This window comes from Gouania willdenowi, chromosome 3 (assembly GCF_900634775.1).
Source record: "Gouania willdenowi chromosome 3, fGouWil2.1, whole genome shotgun sequence".
Lineage (NCBI taxonomy): Eukaryota > Metazoa > Chordata > Actinopteri > Blenniiformes > Gobiesocidae > Gouania > Gouania willdenowi.
This window is the reverse complement of record NC_041046.1, coordinates 26,796,110-26,819,920: the sequence shown is the minus strand read 5'-3', so window position 1 is coordinate 26,819,920 and position 23,811 is coordinate 26,796,110. Positions and strand designations below refer to the sequence as shown.

Genomic DNA, 23,811 nt, shown 5'->3' with positions numbered 1-23,811 from the left:
TCCTGCTGGTGACTTTTCACCTTTAATGTGAAAATGATCATGGTACCATGATCAAAGTTGCTGTTCCACATAACTGAATATCTGGCAAAGAGGAGACTCGGCACTTGGCTGAGGTTTGCGCTCTCTGAGTGCTCTCGGTGTTATTTTAATAAAGTTGACGTGTAGATGTTTCCAAAACAAGCATCTTTTATACCTCATCATCCACACATCAACTACAACAGGTCTATTTTACTCTAATATGCTTCTAGGAGACAATATCTAAAAAGATACTTCAGACCTGTTACAGAAAATTCATTCATTTTCATTATCAGGTCGTAAAACCATTGGGCGGTGCCATACTTTTCTTTATTTGTGCTCTTAACATCACTTTCACAAAGTTTCAATTGCAGACCTTTAGCTTTAATTTGTGGTTCAAACCAGGCAAACTTTGCCTTTTACAAAGCAAATGCACAGACAAAGAAATTAACAAATGATCCAAACTCAAACCTTGACAGTCAATGACAGCATGAATTGTCAAATTCAAACTTTCCTACTTATACCAACAACACTAGGAAATGCAAACTAATATGCAAAAATTGGACACAGCAGTTAAAGCAGATACAGAAAGTCTCACTTAGTATAAACAAAGCCATATCATTAAGAATGTATTGTTTATAGGTTGTTTGAAAGTGCATGTATAAAAACCCAAATGAATAACTACATTTCTATCCTTCCCAAAAACTGGAGCTGCATGTGAAACTGTTTCACTGTCATGAATGTTCCAGTGTTTGTGAGATCAGCCAGCCTGAATCCATTCAAACTAACAAACAATATCTCGAACTTGGACCTAAATCATTCATCAGACTTGCCATCAGATAAATTTCAGGTTCGAGACACAAATGCATTTATTCTTACACCTGAGCTCAGCGCATTGCCAGGAAACCTGGTATTATTGAGGTGAAAGAGGAAGGTGAAAAATCAGATGGATGAGGAAAAAGTGAGAATAACACAGGATCAAAAGTATTCAAAGGTGCAACAAATAGGATTTATTTTTACCAATGCAGAAACAATGTCTAGGCTCGGCTACTCTACTGTTTTAGAGGTGAATCTTATTTGTTTTGCCTCATATTCAGCAAAGAGGCAAATTCAGCTCAAGCTTACAGCCATTCACTCAAACAGAGAAATGCTGATATGGAATAATCCCATCATAAAGCCAGTCAACACCCTCTGGGACGAGTGGACAGGAAGAAAAATTGATGTGGAAAAGAACAGATGAGAAAAAAGGACACCAACAGGTAAAATACCAAGGAGGAGGAAGATAACTGAGCAGAGACACAAATAAATAAGCAAGTAATGAGTGTGAGAAAGTGCTGTGACGGGAAAGAAATTCAGGCGAGATGAGGGGACAAGCTCAGATTGGATAAACAAAATGAGAGCTGCCTAGGGGGAAAAGGAAATGGATGAGGGGGTCGGGAGAGAAATGGGAGACAGTTGGTAAGCGAGAGAAGGTGGATGGACGGGTGGGGACATGAGCGATGAGAGTTAACAGCAGGGCCTGGATGGAAAGCGTGTCTCCATAAACATGCTGTATCTGGGTCCTGCTGATCATACACTCACACCATGAAACCCAATAAAGGTCCCGTGTGGTTTGATGGATGATGCCTGGGCACTGGTGTCAGCTAACTCAGCGCTCCACAATAATAAAGCATGGTTATATTGAAGCTGCATTTTTTTTTGTCTTTTTTCCTTTCCAAAAATATTATCCCGTATCGTATATCGTCCTATCCAAAATTTACGGTAATTTGGGCCGGATTATGCTCCAAGGCACTTATCCAGCATCTGGTTTTTTTTTTCAGCACCTCATTTGCTTTTAGGTGTTTTGATTACATTTTGAAGTATTATTTTTGGACAGCTGTGTCTTTTATTGAGTTATACACACAAAACTGAATTTAAGAATTGAGCGCGAGTGATGAACACAGGGGAAAGTCAGGCCACGCCCACGCTAGGGCAAAAAGTGTGATTTTGCACAAAAATTGTTTCACTGTGTCAGCTTGGAAGACAGTAGAAAATTTAAAAAGGCAGTTGGATTCAAAGAGCTTTTTTAAGCCAATAGGTGAAGCTCAACCTGAGGAAAAGAGCAGCAGCAGAGAAACAGTTAGCATAGCGAATAGCAGCACCTGTATGCTAATGCAGGAGCACCGGCTCTGAAATCTGTAAAAAAGTTAAGGATACAAAGGGCTCCATGGCTCTTTTTTTTTTTTTTTTTTTTTTTGCTGTTTTGGACAAATAAACAGGTAAACCCTTTTTTATTTTCATTTTCTGCTGTGCTACTGATTCATTAGATGAGTTATGACCGTCTGGGTGTAAAAGTTTGTAAATCTTTTGTATTTTTGCGTTTTGAAAGTTTAGTGATCTTTGTGATGATAATTCTGCGCTGTCCTTGGTGCTGAAACATGGCAGATTTGACAGCTGTCACTCAGAGTGACAGACAGATACGCTCTATAACGGCTTCTTTATGGCTGATTCATCATTCTTTCATTAAACATTCAGGTTAATTGGTTGTTTGTGTTCACAATATATTATTGGGCCATTTAGTCAGCAAAAGGCTCTTTAAAAAAGGTATTCCGTGACATTTTTGTCTCTTTTTTTACTGCCAGAACAACACCTGGCCTGTGTTCTGAGACCTGATGATTTACAAATGAAGCACTGGTCCTATCCTTATAAATTAACAAGCATCATACCTGAAGATATAAGTGACAGGGAATAGTTTACATCAGAGAACACTTTCACCCTGTCAGGAATAACAGCTTCCCTGCTCATGGCCTCGGGCAACATACCTGGGAAACAGTGAATAAGCTCCAGACTTGGCCCTGACAGCTTTTTTTCTTAAAGATGCCTCTTTTGTGCTGACCTACATTGCTTTTTTTTCCTTTCCAATCATCTCTCCTCTGAGGCTGCGGCCGGCTTCACAAGCTGCATTTGGTACCAGCAGTCAGCCAGGAGAGTCATTAGAAGGCTCCAAGTGCTGTGATTGCTGGCTCGGTCTCACAATTGGAAGAGTCAGACATGTCATTTGATGAAGGGTGACAACAACTTCCTTATTGATTAATACTGTGTACAGTTCATCTTTGTGCAACTCAGCAACTCGTGCGCAATGTTGTCATTGCTGAGATACAAACTGTGATCCTTTACTGTTGTGACTGACAGCAACAATGTTCAAACAACGACTGAGAAAAAGCCCTGATTAAATGTCATGAACTGCTGCGTGGTCTGAATTGGTTTGTCCTCATCTCGGATCGGCAGTCTAACAAAGCCTCTTCCTGTTCACTGCTTTGAGTGAAAATATCAGATTTAAGCGCCAACACTTTCCCTACACCAAAGAAAATTGCTGAAAATCATGTCCGCTCAAAAAAATTTGAATATCATGAAAAGGTTCCAGATATTTTGTCACTCATTTCAGAAAGTGATATAGACTCGTGACAGTGAAATATTTCAAGCCTTTATTTCTTGAAATTTTGATCAGTAAGGCTTACAGATAATCAAAACCCAAAATTCACTGTCTCAGAAAATTGCTCAGGTGTAATTAGCTGATTAGGGTGTGACACCATGACTTTCCGATATTAAATATTTCACAAGATTCTAATTTTCTTAGACACTGAATTTTGGGTTTTTTTTTATCTAAAATGAAATAAATATTGAACTTTTTCATGATAGTCTAATGATAGTTCTATTTTTAAGGTGTACCTGTATTTTGAAATACACTTATTGCTCGAGATTGCACCCACACAAGCTGCTCAGGAAATTGGTTAAATCCAAAACAATGTGAAGCAACATTGTCTGCATTTTTTTTGTCTGAAATTGAACCAGAAGCGTGGAGTAATAAATGCAATGTCAGTTCAAGATCTAAGCCTATATTAATACAATTTGCTTGAGCAATGTTGAGTTTTGTCAATAATCTTTGTGTGATTTTTTCCCTTCACGCCATTTTCACAAACATCAACAAGCTTAAAAAAAGTTAATTTATTACAACACAGTTAAACCCCTCAATATGATTATCCATTATGAAGGTAAAAGGGATTAACTAGTAATCCAGCTGTGCGGCTTCATGTTGAAAAAAATGTGTGATGGTGTCACGTCTATGCATATTTTATTCGGCTTGCGTTTAAACAAGACTGACTTTGACATGAAGTGCTTCGCATCACTGGGAATTGCACACTTACCAGCTTTAAAAAATCCAATGATCACAGAGGAGGTTCGCCGAGGCCGCAAAGCTTTTTTGGGTTTATTCGTATTTATTTCCCTGATGTGTCCGTGTGTGGTGAGTCTCTGAGCTCATTATGATGCAGCTCTGCCGTGCAGCAGCAGCAGCAGCTTTCTGAGATGATAATAACACAAACAAGCTTCCATCATAGTTATCTGCATGTGGGTGATTATGTCCAGTCCATTGCGGTGCTTAGGCCAGTCTGTGTGACCCAAACTTATTGCACAACACAATGCTACACAGCAGAGATTAGAGATTCTTTCTTTAAATGGGTTGTCGGAAAACACACGTTTATTCCGCAGGTAATACTACAGCTGCAAAGTGTTTTGTCACACCCTATGCTAAAAATATCTTTGCTCATTCAGAGAGTGTGTTCTGTGGCTTCATTAAAAGTAGGAGTGAGATTGTTAGATTATCTTTAAAACCCTCCCTGTAAGGAAAATGCCTATATATATATAGCTGTTGTTTGCATAGTTACAAATAAATCACATTGTTAGAATCATTTTAAAGCCATTATTTCTATTTAATTTCAATACTCCTAGTTGTATCAGTTTCTTGCTTTAACTTTGAAGAGTATTTATCGCAAGTGCCTCGGTAGAGCAATTGCCCCTGGTAGGGTCTCCCATGGCATGTTGGTCTAGGGGGAAGATCAGACAAAGAGAGGTTCATAAAATCCCATGAAGACAAACACTAGAGTCCAGTGTACCCTGCCTAGCATGGAGCCAGGCCCAGGGATGGGGCTCGTAGGCGAGCGCCTGGTGACTGGGCTTTTACGCATGGAACCTGGTCGGCCCAAGCCTAAATCATGGAGACATGGAGCAGTCCGTCAGTGGGTTCACCAACTGCAGGAGAAAGGCATGAAGTCGGGCGCAGTGTGGATCGGGCAGCAGACTAAGGCGGGGACCAGAAGCAAGCTCTCGGGTCGCAGGGCCTGTGGACCCAGGAGTGGACTCTTCTATCTCTGGGGCGGAGGTTACCGAGGTGGATAAAAAGCTCCTTCTATTGGCTCTTTTTAAAAAGTTTTAAAAATCCAGGAGCGTGACGCTGGATTTCAGCCAATCAGAGATCTTTCTACAAAGAGCATGCTCCATGAGTCGTTTTGGGCATAACCATCGGCTGCTCAACTGAAGTCAAGCGCGTTCATACCATATGTACTGTAGTAAAAGTTCAATGGCGGACGTTCCTACGGAAGTCCCCATCACGGCATTTGGCACAGCGGTTACATGGCAAAGCAAGAGGAAAATAGAAGACCGAGGTGGAGAAGTAACAGGCTGAAGTAGGCTTGGGCGGTATCCACATTTTGATATCGTCAAACCTCCTTTCTATTGTACTTGAGGGGAGATAACTTGAGGTTGCACCATTTACATTGCTTTGAATGTAATCTACTCGCTTCAGCAGAGACGAGAGAATCTCTCACTTAACAACAACCCATTCAACACATAAGTGCTCCTGGACATAAAACCATGTTTAGGCATTAAATAAATTATATTTAATATTTAATCCTTGTCTCCTATATAAATGCAATTCCCTTTTTTTAAATGACGGTATTACTGTATTACTGCCCAAGCGTAGTCTGAAGTCACAAACATACTCGGGAGGAAAGGACCGCTTCGAGTCTTCACGGGTCCCAGTGACTGCACAGGGTCTGCCCCACATATTGGTTTCAGAGGCAGTGTGAGAACAGATGTGATACATCGTGTGTAAACCTAAGAGAAGCATATCCAAGGTGGAGAGAATAAATGCAATTCATTTTGCAGTCTGGATGCAGAGTGACAGCTTTCACTCTGCGGCAGCTGAAATCACAGTCGATCTGTGAGCTTTCTGGTGGGACAAGCTCATGGCAGCAGCCGCTGCTGAGGGCAGTCACAACAGAGATAAACATGCATTCATGTCAGAGTCTCTAAAACACCAGAAAACTCTCCAATAACGCAAGATAAAGTCCATAGATTTGTCACTAGTCTCTATTGAAAAAAAAAAATCACAAAGAGCTCCGCATTTGTGCGCATTCACGAGGTTATCGGTAAGGGACTAAAGGTTTCGAAACAGGGAGGAGAGGGGGGAGCGTGGTTGTTTCACACGATTGTACATACTGCAGCTTTAAAGGTGCATTCTGCGACTTTCAGATTTCTCTCTCCCCCTCCCTTCCCGCTGCTCTCTTTCCCTGCCTCCAAACTTTCCAAAGTCCCTCCATCAGAGGAGCTAACAAACTAACGTTAGTCCGACAGCAACATCACAGTAATATAACATGCCCTGTTAAACGCATATTACTGCAGCGCTTCTCTCTCTCTATGTGCACACACCTCAGCAACAGCAGCAGCAACAACACAGTGTCACTTACAGCACCCAAACGGAGGCTGCTGTGCGCAAATGAACAAGAGATGTACCACATAGTTCTCGTGTAACAATTACAAATCAAACATAATGTAAATCAAGCAGCAGTAATTACCTTTAGGCAGGAAAAGTTGCTAATTCCATCTCCTACTCCTGCAGACCATACACTTTAAAAAAAAAGACGGAGCTACAAGCCCGGGAAAGGGGCGGGGACTGTGAGCAACAGCTGTCAGACAGTCCATCAAACACAATCCTGGCTCTGATTGGTTCTTTTTGCTCGGTCACGGTGCATTCTGGCAATCTGCCAAAGGCTGCAGGAGCAGCAGGAGGGGCTCAATGAGTCTGTTTTTTTCACCCAAACTACTAGTTTGATGTAAAGCTGTCCTTACATAGTGACAGTTTTAGCAAATATGACAAAAAGTCACTTTTATAAGAGTTGCAGACTGCACCTTTAAGTGCTGGGGGAGCTTTTCAGTGTAAACTGTTGTCCATATGTGAAGGAAGCCTGATAAAGTTCCCTCATGTTAACCTTTCTGTGGTGGAGAGAATGTATTTCAAGTTATTCTCTTTAAAAATGTCTTTTCTTCTTTCTTTTTTGTGCACATGGGCATTTGAGGCACTTGAGGCTTTATTGCTTTGTAAAAGGTAGTTTTAAATAATATCAGCTTATAAAAGCAATGCCCTTTGTGCTACGCCAACATTCATTGTTCTTTAATTACAACGAAAAGCATAATTAAATTTTCTGGCACTTGAAAAAATAAATCATTTCATTAGATGTAATATTGAACCCTTATCAAAGATGCAGTTACACAGTTATGCATTAATGAGAGCGTGCTTTCCTTTGAAGTGATGATTTACTTTGCAATCAGTGACTGTTGACCCAATCCTAAAAACTCATTACTACTGTGCCAACTCATAATACTAATACTTTCAATGATGTTGATACCATGAGCAAAATCACCCACTGTAATGGCCTACAATCTATAATGATCTTTGCTCTCGTAAAATTGTTATTGCCACTTATTGTTCGTACAGCCTGAACATCAAAAGCTTATTCTCACTGCTTTTAACCTCATTTCTAGCATTACCCTGACCTTTCTGTTTCTGACAGACACATAATTTGTCCTCAAATGAAGAGGAAAATTCAACACAAACAATGCTAAATATAGTTGGAGGGGTTCGAGAGCCAAACAGAGCAGAGCGAAAAGGTAAATATCACATGTATTTTTACTCATTGAGCACTGAAACATACTGAGTACTGAAAGCTGATTAAGCTCATTGTCAAGTGGATGAGACTAATTTTCACCACTGTGCAGTGCTCTGTTATTCCTATTTACTCTCCATATTTAGAAAAACAGTCTGCACTAATTAAACAAACCTCACAAACTCAGTCCCCATCCCGTTTCACTGATGCTTGTGTACATCTGTGCTGTATCAGATTTAATTAATAAACATGCAAAACGGTAAAAGTCCTTGTATACAGCTAATGTAGCATCTCTCTCTCTCTCTCTTGAGGCTGCCTTTCTGCCTCCCTGTCAGTGTCTGATGCTGTGTTGTCTTGTCACATTAAGGTGGGACTGCCTAATCTTGCCAGTCTTCTGGGCTGCATGAAAACGGTACAAAGTGAACTGGCAGATGTTTGTAGGAGGTACAGCTACACAGACAGGGAGACAGGGGGGTTGGACAGAGATGATGATAGAGAGCTGTCATTAGTTGTTGAAGGACACTGGACAACTTGGCCCACGGGAGCCTTCTGGGCAGAAACTATGTGGATAGCTCTGATTAGAGTCCAGTGCTTGACAGACCTTCAGACAACAATTGAACTAGTCAATGATTTAGGGCAATTCCTTATATCTTGAACAGTAATGGTTTAGATAAGTTTGATGTATATATATAAAGATAGACATTTTAATAAGCATTATTAAGGCCCGATAACTTGTAATAAGCATTGATACAGCTTTTTTTAAATGCTGATAGACATTACTAAGGCTTTATTAATTGTTAATAAGCATTAATAAGGCCAAATAACTAGTAATAAGCATTAATAAGGACTTATTGCTAATAATAAACATAAAAAGCTTTAATACTGTTAAAAGTTAATAATTATTAATCAATTATTATTGTGAACTTCTCTTCTGGGGATCAATAAAGGTGTATTCTATTTGACTAATGTAGTGATAAGCATTATAAGGACTTATTAATAAAGCTTTATTAATACTTAATACTTATTACTTATTAATATTACTAGTAATAAGGCTTTATTAATGCTAGTCTTATTACCATTAAATTACTAACTACTAGTAGTAATAATTATTATTATTAACTACAACAAGGGTTTAGGCCGGATTTAGATTAATAAGTCTTGTTTTAAATGTTATTAAGCATTAATAAAGCCCTGTCTGTCTGTCTGTCTGTCTGTCTGTCTTGGATATTTATTCAAATACAGAACAAATTGTGTCCCTTAATGGTTTAGATTTATATATATAATCTAAAGCTTTGCTGGTCAAGGTATACAGAATGGTCCTGAATTGACATGTTCAATAGTTAGACCTAATTCATTAATACATTTTAGTATTAGGCAACAATTGAAACACTTGAAAAGGACATGGTTATGGTTTCCTGTCTTTATAACTATTATTTTGGTGTTAATTAATTAACTCAATTATAACAGATATTGTAAGTTTCATGAAACCATGCAGAGCTTTAGCCTCAGCCCAGTAAACACAGTGGAGCAAGCGCTATTATTCGTATAAGAGAATGGCCTGTTCAGTCTTTTGTTAACCAGTAGAGAGACTGTGTTGTTATGGTGCTGACGGATGCTGTGAAATCACTGCCAGATGAGAAGATGGCAGTGGTGCATGTGTGGAATCTTGCTTCACAATAATGAGGGTGCCCTTCTCCTGAGCCTTCTACGCAAAGATCAAACTAGCAGTGAAGAGTTGCAGACAGGCAGGCAGACTTTCAAAAAGATCTGGATAGAGTAGATGTGGATTTAGATCGAAGGGGAAATTAGCCGAGAATGTTGGAGGAGATAAAATGTAGTCATATAGGAAAACGTAGGTTACAAGGTGTAACCATAGTTCTCTGAGTGAAGAGACTATCTCTCCAGGCTTGAGGCCGCTCAGGGATCTGTTCCATCAAAATTTTAATCAGTGACAGTGTGGTGCACAGGTGCTCTCATTAGCCACCTCACAGGTAGATTATCTTAAAGGGCCCAAATTAAGCTAAATTGACTTTTCTGTGCTTTAAACATGATCAAAGTGCTATTAGGGCTTCATACACATGCCCAAAGTGTGTTTTTCTTTGATTCCCTCAATCGTTAGTTAAAGGGTGATTTGCTCCTTTCTTACTGCAGGGTGAGCCCAAACACCTCGCTCCAAGTTGACGCAGCACTGAGCTGCAGAAGCCACGCCTCCAGGAAGCTCTCTGCCGTGATTGACATGTAAACAGACACGCCCACGAAGGTGAGCATTTCAGCGTCCTTCGCTCAGTGCTATGTATGTATTTTCTACAGTCTATGTATGTACAGGCGAACGCCCCGCCCCCACGCTCTGTCTCGTGTTTATAAAGCAGCATGAGCTCGGCTACGGAGTGGGTGGGAGGAGGGCGGGCCGTTCTCTGGCCATACGTCACCGTGCGGGGAGGAGGAAGTCAGTGTCCCGTCTGTAGACACGCCCACTCATGAATATGCATAAGTAGGCCGCAAATCAGCCTGTTTGTGTAGAGTTGCTCAGAAAGTGACTTTTCAGAGGCTAAAACTCTGGAAAACAGGCGAGTTTGGGAAAATAAAACACACACACACACACACACACACAATGTATTATAGATTTAATAATAATATACTTCAATATTATCTAACTATGATATTAAATTATGTAATATAAAAATACGTTATATAAAATAAAACAAAATTTAACAGAATAAAGTTTAACTGTACTAATCATATTTTATGTTTTAGTTTTTATCCCAATATGCAAAATATGAAAGATAACATTTTTGTAGAATTACTGCATATTGCTAATTGCACTTTTTATTTGAAAAACAAAATAGATTTTGTTGTTGTTTATTTGATTCCCATTAAAAACACTTATTTTGTGTGTTTTTGATTCAAATTTAAGCCACTTTGATAAGAATAAATGTATATTGTTAATATGGGCCTTATTAATAAGTGCTTTTTTCAATGAAAAGATGTAGCTTGGTTAAAAAAAAAAGTAAAAAAAAACACTGCAATACATCACTAATTCCTAATAATGCAGAAAGAACTAACGGTAAAAAAAAAAAAAAAAATGTTTAGCAAAGTGTGATATTAACTTTTGTTTTCCAAAATGAAATGAATCATAGATATCTCTGTTAACAGGTGGAGTAAAAATACTACTCGTTGTCGATGACATGGGAAGTTGAAGACAGATGAGGTCACACCATCTCTAAGCCTGACAATCTGACCCGTCCTGTCAAAATGATGAGGTTTGAAGGTGCTCACTACAGAGCACTGATGAATTAGTAGCAACAAAACCCTCCTGTCCTAAAACAACTTCCCATTCCCTCCTCAAGCCTGTATCACTGGGAAACCTTCAAAATGTGAAGAAGAAAAAAACCAGCAAGAGACAATGAGAGAGAATACCAGTTCCTGCTCTTATACACGTAAATAACATTAGTTACGATGACATAATATTATAAATGGTAAATAAAGCAAAAGCATTGTTCAATCAATAGTCTCGATACGATAATACAACAAGAGCACTCAGAGAGTGCAAACCTCCGCCAAGCACCAAATGTCCTTATTCACACTTAAAAGGCTCGCAACAAATTCCTATTCCCATTAATAACGATACAGTAGGGCCTCCATTTTTTTGGGCGGAGCACAATGAAATGCGCGATCTGGATCCGTTCTGGGTGAAGGTAATTCAAGAACCAACCTAACCAACCAACTAGTCATATTTCATGAAAGTCGATTATTTACGAACCGAGATATGAATTTTCGAAACATCATTAATGATGGGGGATAGGGATTTTAAAATGTTGAATCTGATCCAGAATCAGGAAAATAATCCGTATCCCCTCAAAAATTCAATGGAATCTTCTTTAGCGTACATCTTTGGTGAAAGTGTTGAAAGATCTACTACATACTTTTGAAGTAATCACGCTAACAGTCAAACAAACGAGTCAATAACCGTGAGTGTCTTCAGGAACAACCTTATCCCACTGACAGTTTTCCTCCATTAGTACAAACTCACTAAAAACTCACTCGAACAATGCTGTAAAATGCAATGAATCCGACTTTCCCACTTTTTCATTACTACAATCTGATTGTTAATGTGTATATTTTGTAAGTCCATCTTTGCATCACAGATGAGTTAGCTAGGCTGATATTAATTGTTTAGATTGTGCTTGTGCTTGTTTTTTTTGGTTTTGTTTATTTCAAGCTAACCTTGCCTGCAAGATGGATTCTCCTGGTGTTCACAAACACCAGAATCTATCTTGTGCTGCTCCCGCTTTTGCCTTTTCGAACCCGAACCGAAATGATCCGAACCAATCGTGAGGCAGTGTTGTGGTTTAGGGCGGAATATCCGGGTGTGACTACCTGGCGCATGCACAGTTGAGGGAAGAGGAGGATGTTGACGCAGGAGGATGAACATGTGGAAGCTGCTATGAACTCCGTTTTAGAAGAATCCAGCATTTCCTTTTTGAAAGAGCAACAGCTAGAGGCTCTTTGTGCATTTTTGGAAGGTAAAGCAGAGCCTTGTTGTTGTTGTAGCCATAGCAATAGCAGTGTCTCTGCCGTGTGATTGGCTAGGACAAATCATGGTGGACAGGCGCTTCGCCCAATCAGCTTCTAGCTTCTGTTCATGTCCCTCCCTGGTTCCGAAAGGATTCGAAAGACACAGACCCAGATCGTTGTGGAGAACTCGAGTTAGAGGGAGGGCTACACATCAATCTGGCTCTTGCCAGGTTAATTTCAAGCTAATTCATGACATAACAAGGAGCAGGAGTTTAATCTGTTGATGACACATGCATATCAGACGTCTGAAGGTCCTTGTTAAACAATAGAAGCAGAAGTTCATGTACCTGTGAGCAGTACATATAGGGATATCCAGTGATTCAGAGTTGAGGTATTTGCTTAAACTAACAAAATCTGTATAGTTATTTTTATATTATTTATATTATTGTTATATTTCATGTTTTTAAGCTTCCGGTCATACAGGAAGTTGCTGCTGGAGCCTACGAACCTAAATTAACTCGGACTGTGTTGCTTAAGATGTCCTATCTTCAACAAAGTAAGGATCTATTCATTTTTTCTGTAAAGGACTATAAATTGTTGATCTTTTAGGTCACATCACTCTTTAGCCTGGACTACTACATCAACACAACAGAGATAAATGGTCAATCTCTTCTTTAAATTGCACATTATAGCATTCTCTTCCATCATATAAGAAATGACCAACAAAGATACTCTTTTTATGTCCATGCTTAACTAACCACATGCCTCACACTCATCTCTCATTACTCGTTCTTTCTCCCATTACCTTTTCTCTGGTGTAGTTTCATTTTCTTTGCTGGATGGTGATTCCTGCAGATCTGGAAGGTTGGCAAAGTCATCCTGTTCAGCCAGCCCGATTGCAAGAGACAGAACAACCATCTTCCCCTCACTGGACACACGGACAAACGAGACATGACAAGATCCACACAAGCATGTAGGATACGGGGACACACAGGCAAACATTCCGACGTGAAGACAAACAGGTAAAGAAAAAAATTATGAAATGACACATACACAATATTCATGTAGGAGAAAGAGGGGTGGTACCCATCCCTACTATACTGTATTGATATATAGGCCTACACCATAGTCTATATCAGGGCCGGCCTTGCTGCTAGGCAACCCAGGCGGCCGTCTAGGGTGCCATCTGCAGGAGGGATGCCAAATTGCACCCCCTCCCAAAAATAAATAAATAATAATAATTTAAAATGGTCTAACAAATTTCAATATTTATGCTATTTTATTGAATTTTCTTTGATTTATTTCACCTCCCTCATGACATTGTCTTTTTTGCAGATGTAGTCATTCTAGTTCTATTCTACATAATTCTATTGCATTGTTTACACAGTCCACTTTTGCCTAGTGTACCAAATGACATAAGCTTGCCCTGGTCTATATACTGTATGATATATAATTACTTGCTGTTGTAGCCTATTTGATGCAAACACGGATAACGATATATAATGTAAAACAACACTTTTGTTAGCTTTGTGTTGGTACATTTTGAAGAAGATGATGTGAAAAACAGGTCAAACAGACACTAACCTGCCAGCTAAGATATATCGAAATATTTTTATTTTCCCAAAAGAGCAACTCTACACCAATAGTGGTGAGAAATTACAAGTTAGAACTGAGTTGACGTTCCAAAAACACGTAAGAGCTTGAAATCTGATGTCTGCAATAAGAATTTAAACACTCATGTTTAACTAAAGTAAAAAAAAATCAGTGGCTTACTTCAAAGAATTATATCCAATTGATACAATTTGTGAGTGTGAGATCATTTGCAAACAACCTGTGTCATATAACCTTTTGAGTAAATAAAATTTGACCTACGTTCAACAGTCAATAAATGTTTATCAAAGAAGTATTGATAACTTTGTGCTTTCGGGGAAAAATACAGGGGCTCTGAAAAGTCACTAAGTTAGCAACACTGCCACAATGTGGAAGAAATTGACTAATATAGGAGCTAGATTCCTACTAGCTTATAAATTAGCTTTCCAAACCATACAGTAATGCTTCAACTTAAGAATATAGCTTTTTTTTGCTAAATTTCCAGCTCAGAAATGTTCTAAAACAGGGGTGTCAAACTCATTATAGTGCAGGGGCCAAATACCAAGCAGTTTGATCTCAAGTGGGCCACAGATTTTATTCTGAAAAACAAATGATTGCAACATGATTGTTTCCTAGTTTGAAATTCTACATTTAAATAAAATAGAAAATATGTAAGAAACCGACAATATCCAAGCAGTAAGTGACAGGTATCAATCCCAACAGGACCTACACTTTAAATTTCCTACATTTGTGACCAATTCCTATTTAATAAAGGAAGAAAATGTTAAAAAATGTAAAGATTTTGGAAGAATTTTAGTTTAAATATAAAATGACAGAAATCATGTGATATAAGGACCTGTAAAAGTGTGAAAACCCTGCAAATATTGTTGCGTCACATTTACACAATGATTCATGTTTTCCCGGTCATTTTTACTTTCTCCTGCGGGCCGAATTAGATGATCCAAAGGGCCAGATTTGGCCCCCGGGCCTTGAGTTTGACACGTGTTCTAAAATATCAACAAGTTAAACAAAGTTTAATTGAACTTTTTTTTTTAGATCATCAATAACTGACAAAACCAAACTCTGAGTTCGCTATTTTCATCCCTGTTGCACCAGGCACTAAAAATGAGCCACATTCACAGGCTGCAAGACTAAGGCTAAAAATAACTCAAAACACACACGCACACAGACCGTGTGAAATATAGTGATCCATTTTTAAAATGATCCAAGGTTGTTACAGCTCGCTCACTGATGGATAGCTTTATATCATCAAGAGAAAGAAAAACAATCTGCCGCTGCCATCATCAGTGGTGCCTTACTAATAATTCATGCACATCTCTCAGCTGTCAGGGACATTTTGTTCATTTGGTGTGTCAGTAGCTAAATGAGACTTCATTAGAGGTCGGGGGAAAGAGATTAATCTCTGGAAGAAAGCTTTTTCTTTACTGTTATTACAGACTCCATAAAACACCGCCCAGTCATTCATGAACAACAACGGCTAAAATATACATTGTAATGGTGCTAATTGCCTTATCACTTAGTGGGTTGACTGTATATATCTTGAATGACATCATGTTTTACCAGTCAGTGGGATATCTATACTACTGCTTACAAAAGGATAGAGTCATCTTTGATGCAAAGCATATGCTTCCCGCTGCTGTATGATTCATTGTTAAATTCACAGTCAGTGTTTTTTTACAAACCTGTCTAATGAGCGTTTTTTGCTACTCAAAGAAACAGACGTAAAATACCTTTTTTTTTTTTTTTTTTGCTCCAAAAACTACCATGAAGACATTTCCAGATAGTAGCAAAAATATTTACTTCATCTGGAAGTAAAACAAATATAGTGTACATAGCGTGAGGTGATTTGGACAGGACAGAGTTAAATACACTATAAGAAATACAGCTGTTGAACACTGGAGAATGTCTGCGATGCAGGAAAAGATGTTTCAAAGGCAGGCGTCACACAGCAGCGATCAAGTTTCTAGAACCATCCGTGCAAAATAAATATGCTTTGATAACATCCTGCTACTGCGCAACATGGATGAAGTGTGATAAAGTGGAAACGTTTCAACCAAGTGTCTCTCCTCTGTTCTCATAATTCACAGAATGAGTCGATTGTTAATACAAGTATCAATACATTGCACTGCAACTCCAGGATATTACTGTATTAGTATCCAGTGAAACGTCTTTTCATTTCCGGTCCATGTGGGTTGAAGATCTAGCGAGACTTGTAAAGTATAGATAGTGTGAGAGTTAAAGCCTTGTTTCTCATTTAGTCCTTAGCTCATGCATTCAGTGGAACTCTGTAACACAAGTAATTGAACTGCGATAAAATATTCAATCACGTTAATGAAGTTATGAGTTCACTATTAATAACGCCTTGACATGCCAAGAACTACTTTTTGAGCAAGTGTAATGCATATAGTTTTCTCGTTAGTAATACTGATATTTTTCACTCTGTCTAAATGTGCAAAACAAACACACCAAGCCAAATTAAAAGCATTTCTCCAACAGTGACCGCTGAATGACATTATCTATTTTAAGTAATTAATCAACCCATTCGTTTTCTAGGTTCCTTTGAGTATTAGGTCTCTATCCCTGACTATTTCACAGTTGTACTGCATATTTCCTGTCTCTGTCTGCTTGATGGAGAGCATCTCGAACAAGAAGCTGTTTGTTAAAACACTATCGACAAACGGGAAGAGCACTTCAGCACTTGTGAGAAAGCATTTGTAAACAGCACCATAGATAAAGTGAACAGATTTGAACTGAGCCAAAAAAGACATGCACTGCAGCCAGATGATGAGGAGATCATCCGCTCTGTGGCCATACTGTGTTTCAGTCACATTCAAGTGAAAGGTGAAGCTGCTGCATTTGTTGGTCACAAACGCACAACAACTCCCACTCCAAACACTGTGTTTTTCTTTATCTCGCTCCAGGGTCAACGCATGACATTTTTGGCCCAGTGAAGATGAATGAAGACAGGGACAATGGGTGATACTACCTCACTATATGTGCCCTGGCTGTTTTGAATGATGATTCACATGGGCAGGGAGGTCACTGGCCTGGAGACACCGTTAATGGGTAGACACGCTACAAAGTACAGGAGCAAGAGGCAAAGTGTGGGGATGTGTGTGGAGGTCTGTGTTTATTGTCACAAGGACAGGGAGGCTTTTACGTGAGGCTGCTTTGTAGAGCACATCATCTGTTATCTATCACTCACATCAAGCAGACAAGGGGAGCTCTCCGTGCTCAGTATCTCAAACTAACAGTGGCCTTTGCACAGCTGCTGCTGTTTCACACTGTAGTGGACGAATTGAAAAATCATTAATGTTTTTAAACCTGCAATGATCTTGTTCAACTGTGTGGTAAATACTGCTTGAACCCTATTATGGTGATAATGAAAGTCACTTAATGGGGCAGTAGTCATTTTGTCAGAGCATTTGGTGTTTGGTCCAGATTAAAGCATTATTTATTATCACAGTTATTCCAAAGTATTCATTCAGGTTGTATCCAAATGAATTCCCATGTTTATATTCTTTTATTTATTTTTTTTACTAACAGAGATTGTTTTAAAGGTGCAGTCTGCAACTCTTATAAAAGTGATTTTTTGTCATGATTGCTAAAACTGTCACTATGTAAGGACAGCTTTACATTAAACTAGTAGTTTGTGTGAAAAAAAAAGACTCATTGAGCCCCCCTGCTGCTCCTGCAGCCTTTGGCAGATTGCCAGAATGCACCGCGAACAAGCAAAAAGAACCAATCAGAGCCAGGATTGTGTTTGATGGGCTGTTTGACAGCTGTTGCCCACAGTCCCCGCCCCTTTACAGTGTATGGTCTGAAGGAGTAGAAGATGGAATTAGTGACGTTCATGCTAGAAAGGTAAATACTGCTGCTTGATTGACATTATGTTTGATTTGTAATTGCTACACTTGAACTCTGTAGTGCATGTGCTGTTTGTGTGCGCAGCAGCCTCCGTGTGGGCTGCTGTAAGTGACACTGTGCTGCTGAGGTGTGTGCACATAGAGAAAGAGAAGCGCTGCAGTAATATGCATGTTATATTACTGTGATGTTGCTGTCGGACTAACGCTAGCTTGTTAGCTCCTCTGAGGGAGGAACTTTGGAAAGTTTGGAGGCAGGGCAAGAGAGCAGCGGGGAGGGAGGGGGAGAGAGGGTTCTGAGAGTGCACCTTTAACTCACACATATTTCATTGACTTGAATACACACAATTTTTGTAACTAATGTAACCAGATATAAACTCAAATGTTTTGGGTATTAGCATTGATTTTACTTGATCTTAAGTGTCATGGATTTAATTTTCATTCTGCATGTCCTGTTAGTCTTGTCTTTAGTCTGGAGTGTTTTTCCTTATCTGTTCTTATGTTTAGCCATGATTCCATGCTGCCTTCCTTACCTGCTTCCCATTCCACTCTGACTTAGCTTTGTCTTTGTCTGCTTATTCTCAATAGTAGTTGTGTTATCTGTGGTTTTGCCTGCTTTGCAAGAGTCTTAGGCTAAGTTCAGATGCTGATCTTAATGCTCAATTTAGTTTTTTTAAGAATTCTGATTTTTTTTTTTGTGCTTACACATTAAATGCAACTTCTATCGGTTTAGAGCATGAACTGAAGACCTCGCCTTCCTTCCACGTATGTAGACTTGTTGTTTGATGCTTTGCTCGGCGCTGTTTTTTATCTGTTTGTTTTGCCCTCCATGCTACTATTAAATAAATACAGCTTTATAAATAAAGTTTTATTGATTGATTGATTGACTTTCCACTCTGTCCTCCACTGTGTTTTTCTCCGCCAATCCTCCTGGGATGCAGAATTTTGACGTTTATTGCATTTCAATGATGTAGAGGTTGGGTAAATGCCACCTGGCCATTCAGACAGAAGTCACACAGCAAAATATCATATACGTTTCAGATTTAAGAGCACATGAAAGAGGTCCTAAATGTGTGCTGTTCAAACTGTCTGAAACAGACTGGAGTCTGAACGTAGCCATAGGTTGTTAACTGAAAGGTTGGGTTTGGTTCTTTAATTTTTAGTAACACCCGCAGCTGCTCAGGCTTTTTATTTTGGACCTTGTTTTCTCAATGTATCACTCATATCAATATACCAGAAAACGTATTAAACACATTTAAACACATTATGAAACTGATGTGAAGACGTACAGGATAGTAACTAGTGTTATACATATTTCATCAGGTGGAAAAACAAATCCTGAAGCAGACCTCAATCACATTGTCATATTTACACGCCTAAATTGTATATATGTTGCAAAATGGGAGAGCTTGTAGAGTGTGATGTGAGCTTGTCTGTAAAAAATCCACACACACAAATAAGTGTAGACTGATATTTACACAAATAAAATGACAGCTGCAAATTTGTAATCCGACATGTATTCGCATGTTTTTTAATTACTTGCGTCAATCATAGTTAACAACCACAACTCTCCCGTTACAACTTCTCGAAACTGCCGCTACAGATGCACAAACTCGTTTTCTCACGTGAATCCGTGCTACTTGACTTTTGCAACACATTTATAGAGACGTCTGTTGCAAAACAGATTTGCACCTGAAGAAATGCAGGAATACAAGAAAATAGCAACATATCTACCTTCATACCACATTGTCTCTTCCAACCTCGGTCATTCCAGGTACATTTTATTACCTCTAATTTAAAACACATTGCAGTAAAAAGTAGCATAAGCTAGAGGTACTGTGTCAATTGGTATTTTTAAATGTCAGTTCATATGATGGACTTTGTAAAATATATTCACCCAAAGTTGAATGAGGAGTGTACGTATGGTGGGCTCATAAAAAGCTTGTGTAGATGCCTTCCTGCTCCAAAACACTAGTTTGTAATAAGTAGCTCCTTGTTCAGGTCTGCTGATAGAACTGTATGATGATAGATTCAGCTGGCTCATGAGAGAAAGGGTTAGGGTGTCTACATCAGACATGGGCGACTCAGGGGCCACATGTGTCCCTCGGACTAGAGCCCCCTAAAATTAACGCACAAAATGATATAAAAAAATACAAAAAAATGACTTAAAAAACCCACAAAATGACTCCAAAAATACACAAAATGACCATAGACAGACACATAAGTAACTATATATAACTATTTTAATGGTAGTTAGATAGGTTGAACCCTAGTGGCATATCTCTAGACTATTAGTATTGGTGTATATTATATATACTATTTTCTGTTTGTATTTTATCTTATTACTTTTAACCATTTCAAAACTTCATGCATTACTGTACAGTAAATTAAAAATGGGAACTCAAACAATATCTACTGCAGGAATGTTTACAAGACAATTAAAAAAAAGTTATGTTGCAATAAAGCATCTCTTATTTGTATTTTAAATATCCCCCACCCCTGCCAGTAGTAAACTGTAGGACACTCACAAGAACGACTTGACGTCCAGCCCTCTGTGTCGAATCTGCTCCATCATGTGGTCCCAGCTGCCTGGATTGGACCTCGATCGGCCTGCCCCTGTTCCTCTGCACCGGGGGGCTCCAGCCTGACTCCCCCGGACCCCACGCGGGCCCCCACGGTGGCCCCCACCGCCTGGGCCTGTATGAAGCTGGCCTAGACTCTGTGAGGTGACAGGGGGGTCGTTGGGGCCCGGAGGGGGCTGGTGAGTGAGGGGCTGTTGGAGACTCTGCTGCCGGACCAGAGGCCGAGGACGAGCCACTGCTGAGGACGGGATGTGCTCCAGGGTAGAAGCAGAGGAGAGGGAGGCATCCCCGAAACTGAGCGTAGGTAACAGGAGCAACAAGGACAGAAAAGGATATAAGAAGAAGAAAAGATGAGTCAGAGAGCATAAAAGATACAGGCCAGGTAGCTGTGAGCTGTGACCCAATGTTGTGTGCATGAGAGAAGAAAAACCTACACTAACAATAACAAAACAATCAAGAGATAAGAAAGACGCAGTGAACATTTATGAAAGACATTAACTTGGATTCAAATGTTGCCTGAGAGTGTGAGCTAATGGTTGAGCAGCAAAACAACTTAAAATATTAAATTGTTCCTCTGCAGATGAATGTCTAAACAACCCTACATCCAAGCGGAGTTAAATCCAATCTGAAGTTAAGGTATCACTATCACTTAACTTCAGTTTGTATTCCATTTGCAAAGCTTAAATAGTACCTCTATGCTATCTCTCTCTTACTAATTAGTCTTGACCCAATTCTGCCTCTTGCCTCTTGCTTCCATTAGCCTTTCTCTGAGGCCCTGTTTGCTTTGCCTTTCCGCTTCGTTTTCTCTTTACCTTTCAGCTTCTGAACTCAGATGCTCTGCATCTTCTGCATCCATTCCTCTTTTCTTCACCCTCTACTCCCACTCTCCTCCATCTCCACACCTCCTCAAATCACAAATCTTTAAGACCTCTTTCTAATTACAACTCGATTCTCTTACAATCATGTAATAGTGCTTCACCTCTTATCCTCCCCTCAATCATTGCCCGGCCTGATGACTGTAAGCTGCTGCTAAACAGCTCTGTCTGTCTGTGAGGGAGGATTTACTGCTTGGGCTCACTTTGTGTTTACTTTACCTATCATTAACCCAGCTCTAACTATGCTGGAGAGCCAAGAGACAACCATCATCGTGTGAATCAATATATTATAGTCCTTTGGTGCACTGGGGTCTAAAACTAGCTGTGAAGTGTTGTTGTACACGATGGGCTACAGAGGGAAGAGTTGTATTGAACAGGCGATTGAAGGCAGGGTGAACCCATTGTAGTCCTTGGGGGCTGCAAGCCTGCAGATTTCTGATCTCTCATTGCACCAAAACACCTGTTTGCCCAGCTTTCTGCTGAGATCTATCGTTGAAGACTGCATTAGACTCAGGCGTTGCTAAAATAAAACGCTGGTTTAGCCATAAGGGCTTTTTGACAATGCAAAAAACACTATCGCTTTCTAAACTATGAAGCCAGCCTTGTGCCATGTGAGGGAGAGTTCAAAAATTGAAGATTGGGCAAATAAGTTTCTTCGTGCGATGGCAATTTGACATTAGCTCAAGCGACAATTGAGCTTTAGGGCTGGCAAGAGGTATTAATGTACCAAACTATTGTGAGGTTCCGCACGCAGAGGATGCGTGGTGACAAAGAAATGTTTTACACAATCACAAACCACCTGTCATGTATGTGATTTTGACCCTAACAGTTGACCACAAATCACACATGAGATTGAAAATAACTTAAAGATACACAATTGAGAAAAAAAGCAATTCAGACAATTTGGATCGTTCAGACTCCGCAAAGGCTCAGGAGAACAGGATATTTCAGAAAAAGGAAAATACATTTTTCCAAAAGCCTATATATGGAGTACATCAAGATTTCTTCATTTTAATATTGGACTGAATAATTGATCACAGATCTTTGAGCTCAATATTCAAGCCTGAATCAGCTGCACATACAGGTAAAAGCTCCAATGCAGTAATTGGAAATGTCTTATAATGCGATTGCCTTCAGCTTCAGAGGAAAAAACTGAAAGATCACAACCGTCATCTTTAATTGACTCATTTTAATCTTTAATGTAAACAGTTTTTTAAGGCTTAAAACTTAAAACTGTCAAGCTACAGTAGAAGTTGGACTGATTTTATAAAAAAAAAAAAACTTAAATTGCTTTTTGGCTAAAAGTCATTAGATCTTTTTGTGGAAACAACAGATTTCTTTAAATAATACTCCAGTGTGCATTTATATTGATGATATGATGTTAATGTGGTCCTTTCTTGCTTATTAACACATAGGCTTTCACAGTTGTTCCTTACCTTCAAGCCAAACATAGCAATCATCAACTTTGACACTAACTGCTAATTAGTATATTTTATGACTTTGATGGGACTCTGACTCTGCAAGGGAATCTACATTTATATCTTTCTTGTAGCCATTCAGGAAAATAAGTATGGTAGTCACGCAAACCATGGAGCAAGATGTTTACTTCAGTCTAAAAGTGTATTTTTTCTTTGAAAACAAACACTGCGATATAAAAGAGTTCCTTTTTTTTTTCTATTTTGCCAATTCATCCTGAGGCCAATGTTAGCTTCATCAGATACATCTATTCACTGATATGTATACTGTATTTATCTACAAATTCAACACATTTCTACATTTTACGTTTCCACATTTTAAATCAACAACAAGCACATTCCATGCAGTTTTCTGTTTGAGCAAAGTCAGGTGACAGGGCTTTTTTTCTGCACATGATGTGTAGGATCTGTGGTGAGATCATGAGATCTTTCATGTCTTTTGATTGATGGACATTGGTGTCCACCAATCAAAAGATAAATAAAGTTAAATAAAGTTTACACATTATTTAAAAAAAAAAACCAAGAGACAGTCACAACAAAGTCAGTCCATATGGACAACAGCTGCCTCGGAAAACATATTTCTGGATTCAATATTTGTGTTATAACAGTCATAATAAATCAATACTTTTGACTGGATTAATGGTGACACTACACAGACGTCAGGGAGCCAGCTCATACACTAATACACTTTGCCCGTCTGTTCGATGTCATAAATCTGCCACTAATGGTACTGATTTGAAACCCCCTAATCCCTTACAACACAGATACCTTTCTGATGGCTGGTTTTCTCAATAGTTGCATCTCCTTGTATCTTCAGGTGGGTTTTTATCAGCCACTGTCACCCGTATACTATGATAATCTGTTCTATTCTCTGAGATGCTGTGTTTATTTGGTTTTTTTTTAACAATTTGTCATGGCAGCAGTAAGTCTTGAATAATAACGCAATCAAATAAAAACGTATTGAAGGGCATTGTGCATTCACACCAGTTAAATATTTATCCACATTTTCCTTTTGCTTCAACACATTTAGTTTATAATGTTATTCAGGTAAAAAAAAAAAAAGGGCACTCTCTATAAACTTACAGCAAACAACTTTCTTTTTATTCTCATAGTAT

General features: G+C 39.1%; 1 protein-coding gene across 5 annotated transcripts in view; it reads right to left on the bottom strand.

Moving 5' to 3' along the window:
• The window catches only part of syt7b (synaptotagmin VIIb), a 115,769-nt gene that overhangs the window by 17,065 nt on the left and 74,893 nt on the right, over nucleotides 1–23,811 (bottom strand). For 4 of the 5 annotated variants that reach the window (XM_028443009.1, XM_028443007.1, XM_028443008.1 and 1 more), the window contains 2 exons: nucleotides 20,293–20,640; nucleotides 13,096–13,218 (listed from right to left, as the gene is read on the bottom strand). In XM_028443009.1, coding sequence (XP_028298810.1) covers nucleotides 13,096–13,218; nucleotides 20,293–20,640 — 471 coding nt within the window. The remainder of the gene's footprint in view (nucleotides 1–13,095; nucleotides 13,219–20,292; nucleotides 20,641–23,811) is intronic. The other variant, XM_028443010.1, reaches the window with a different exon arrangement.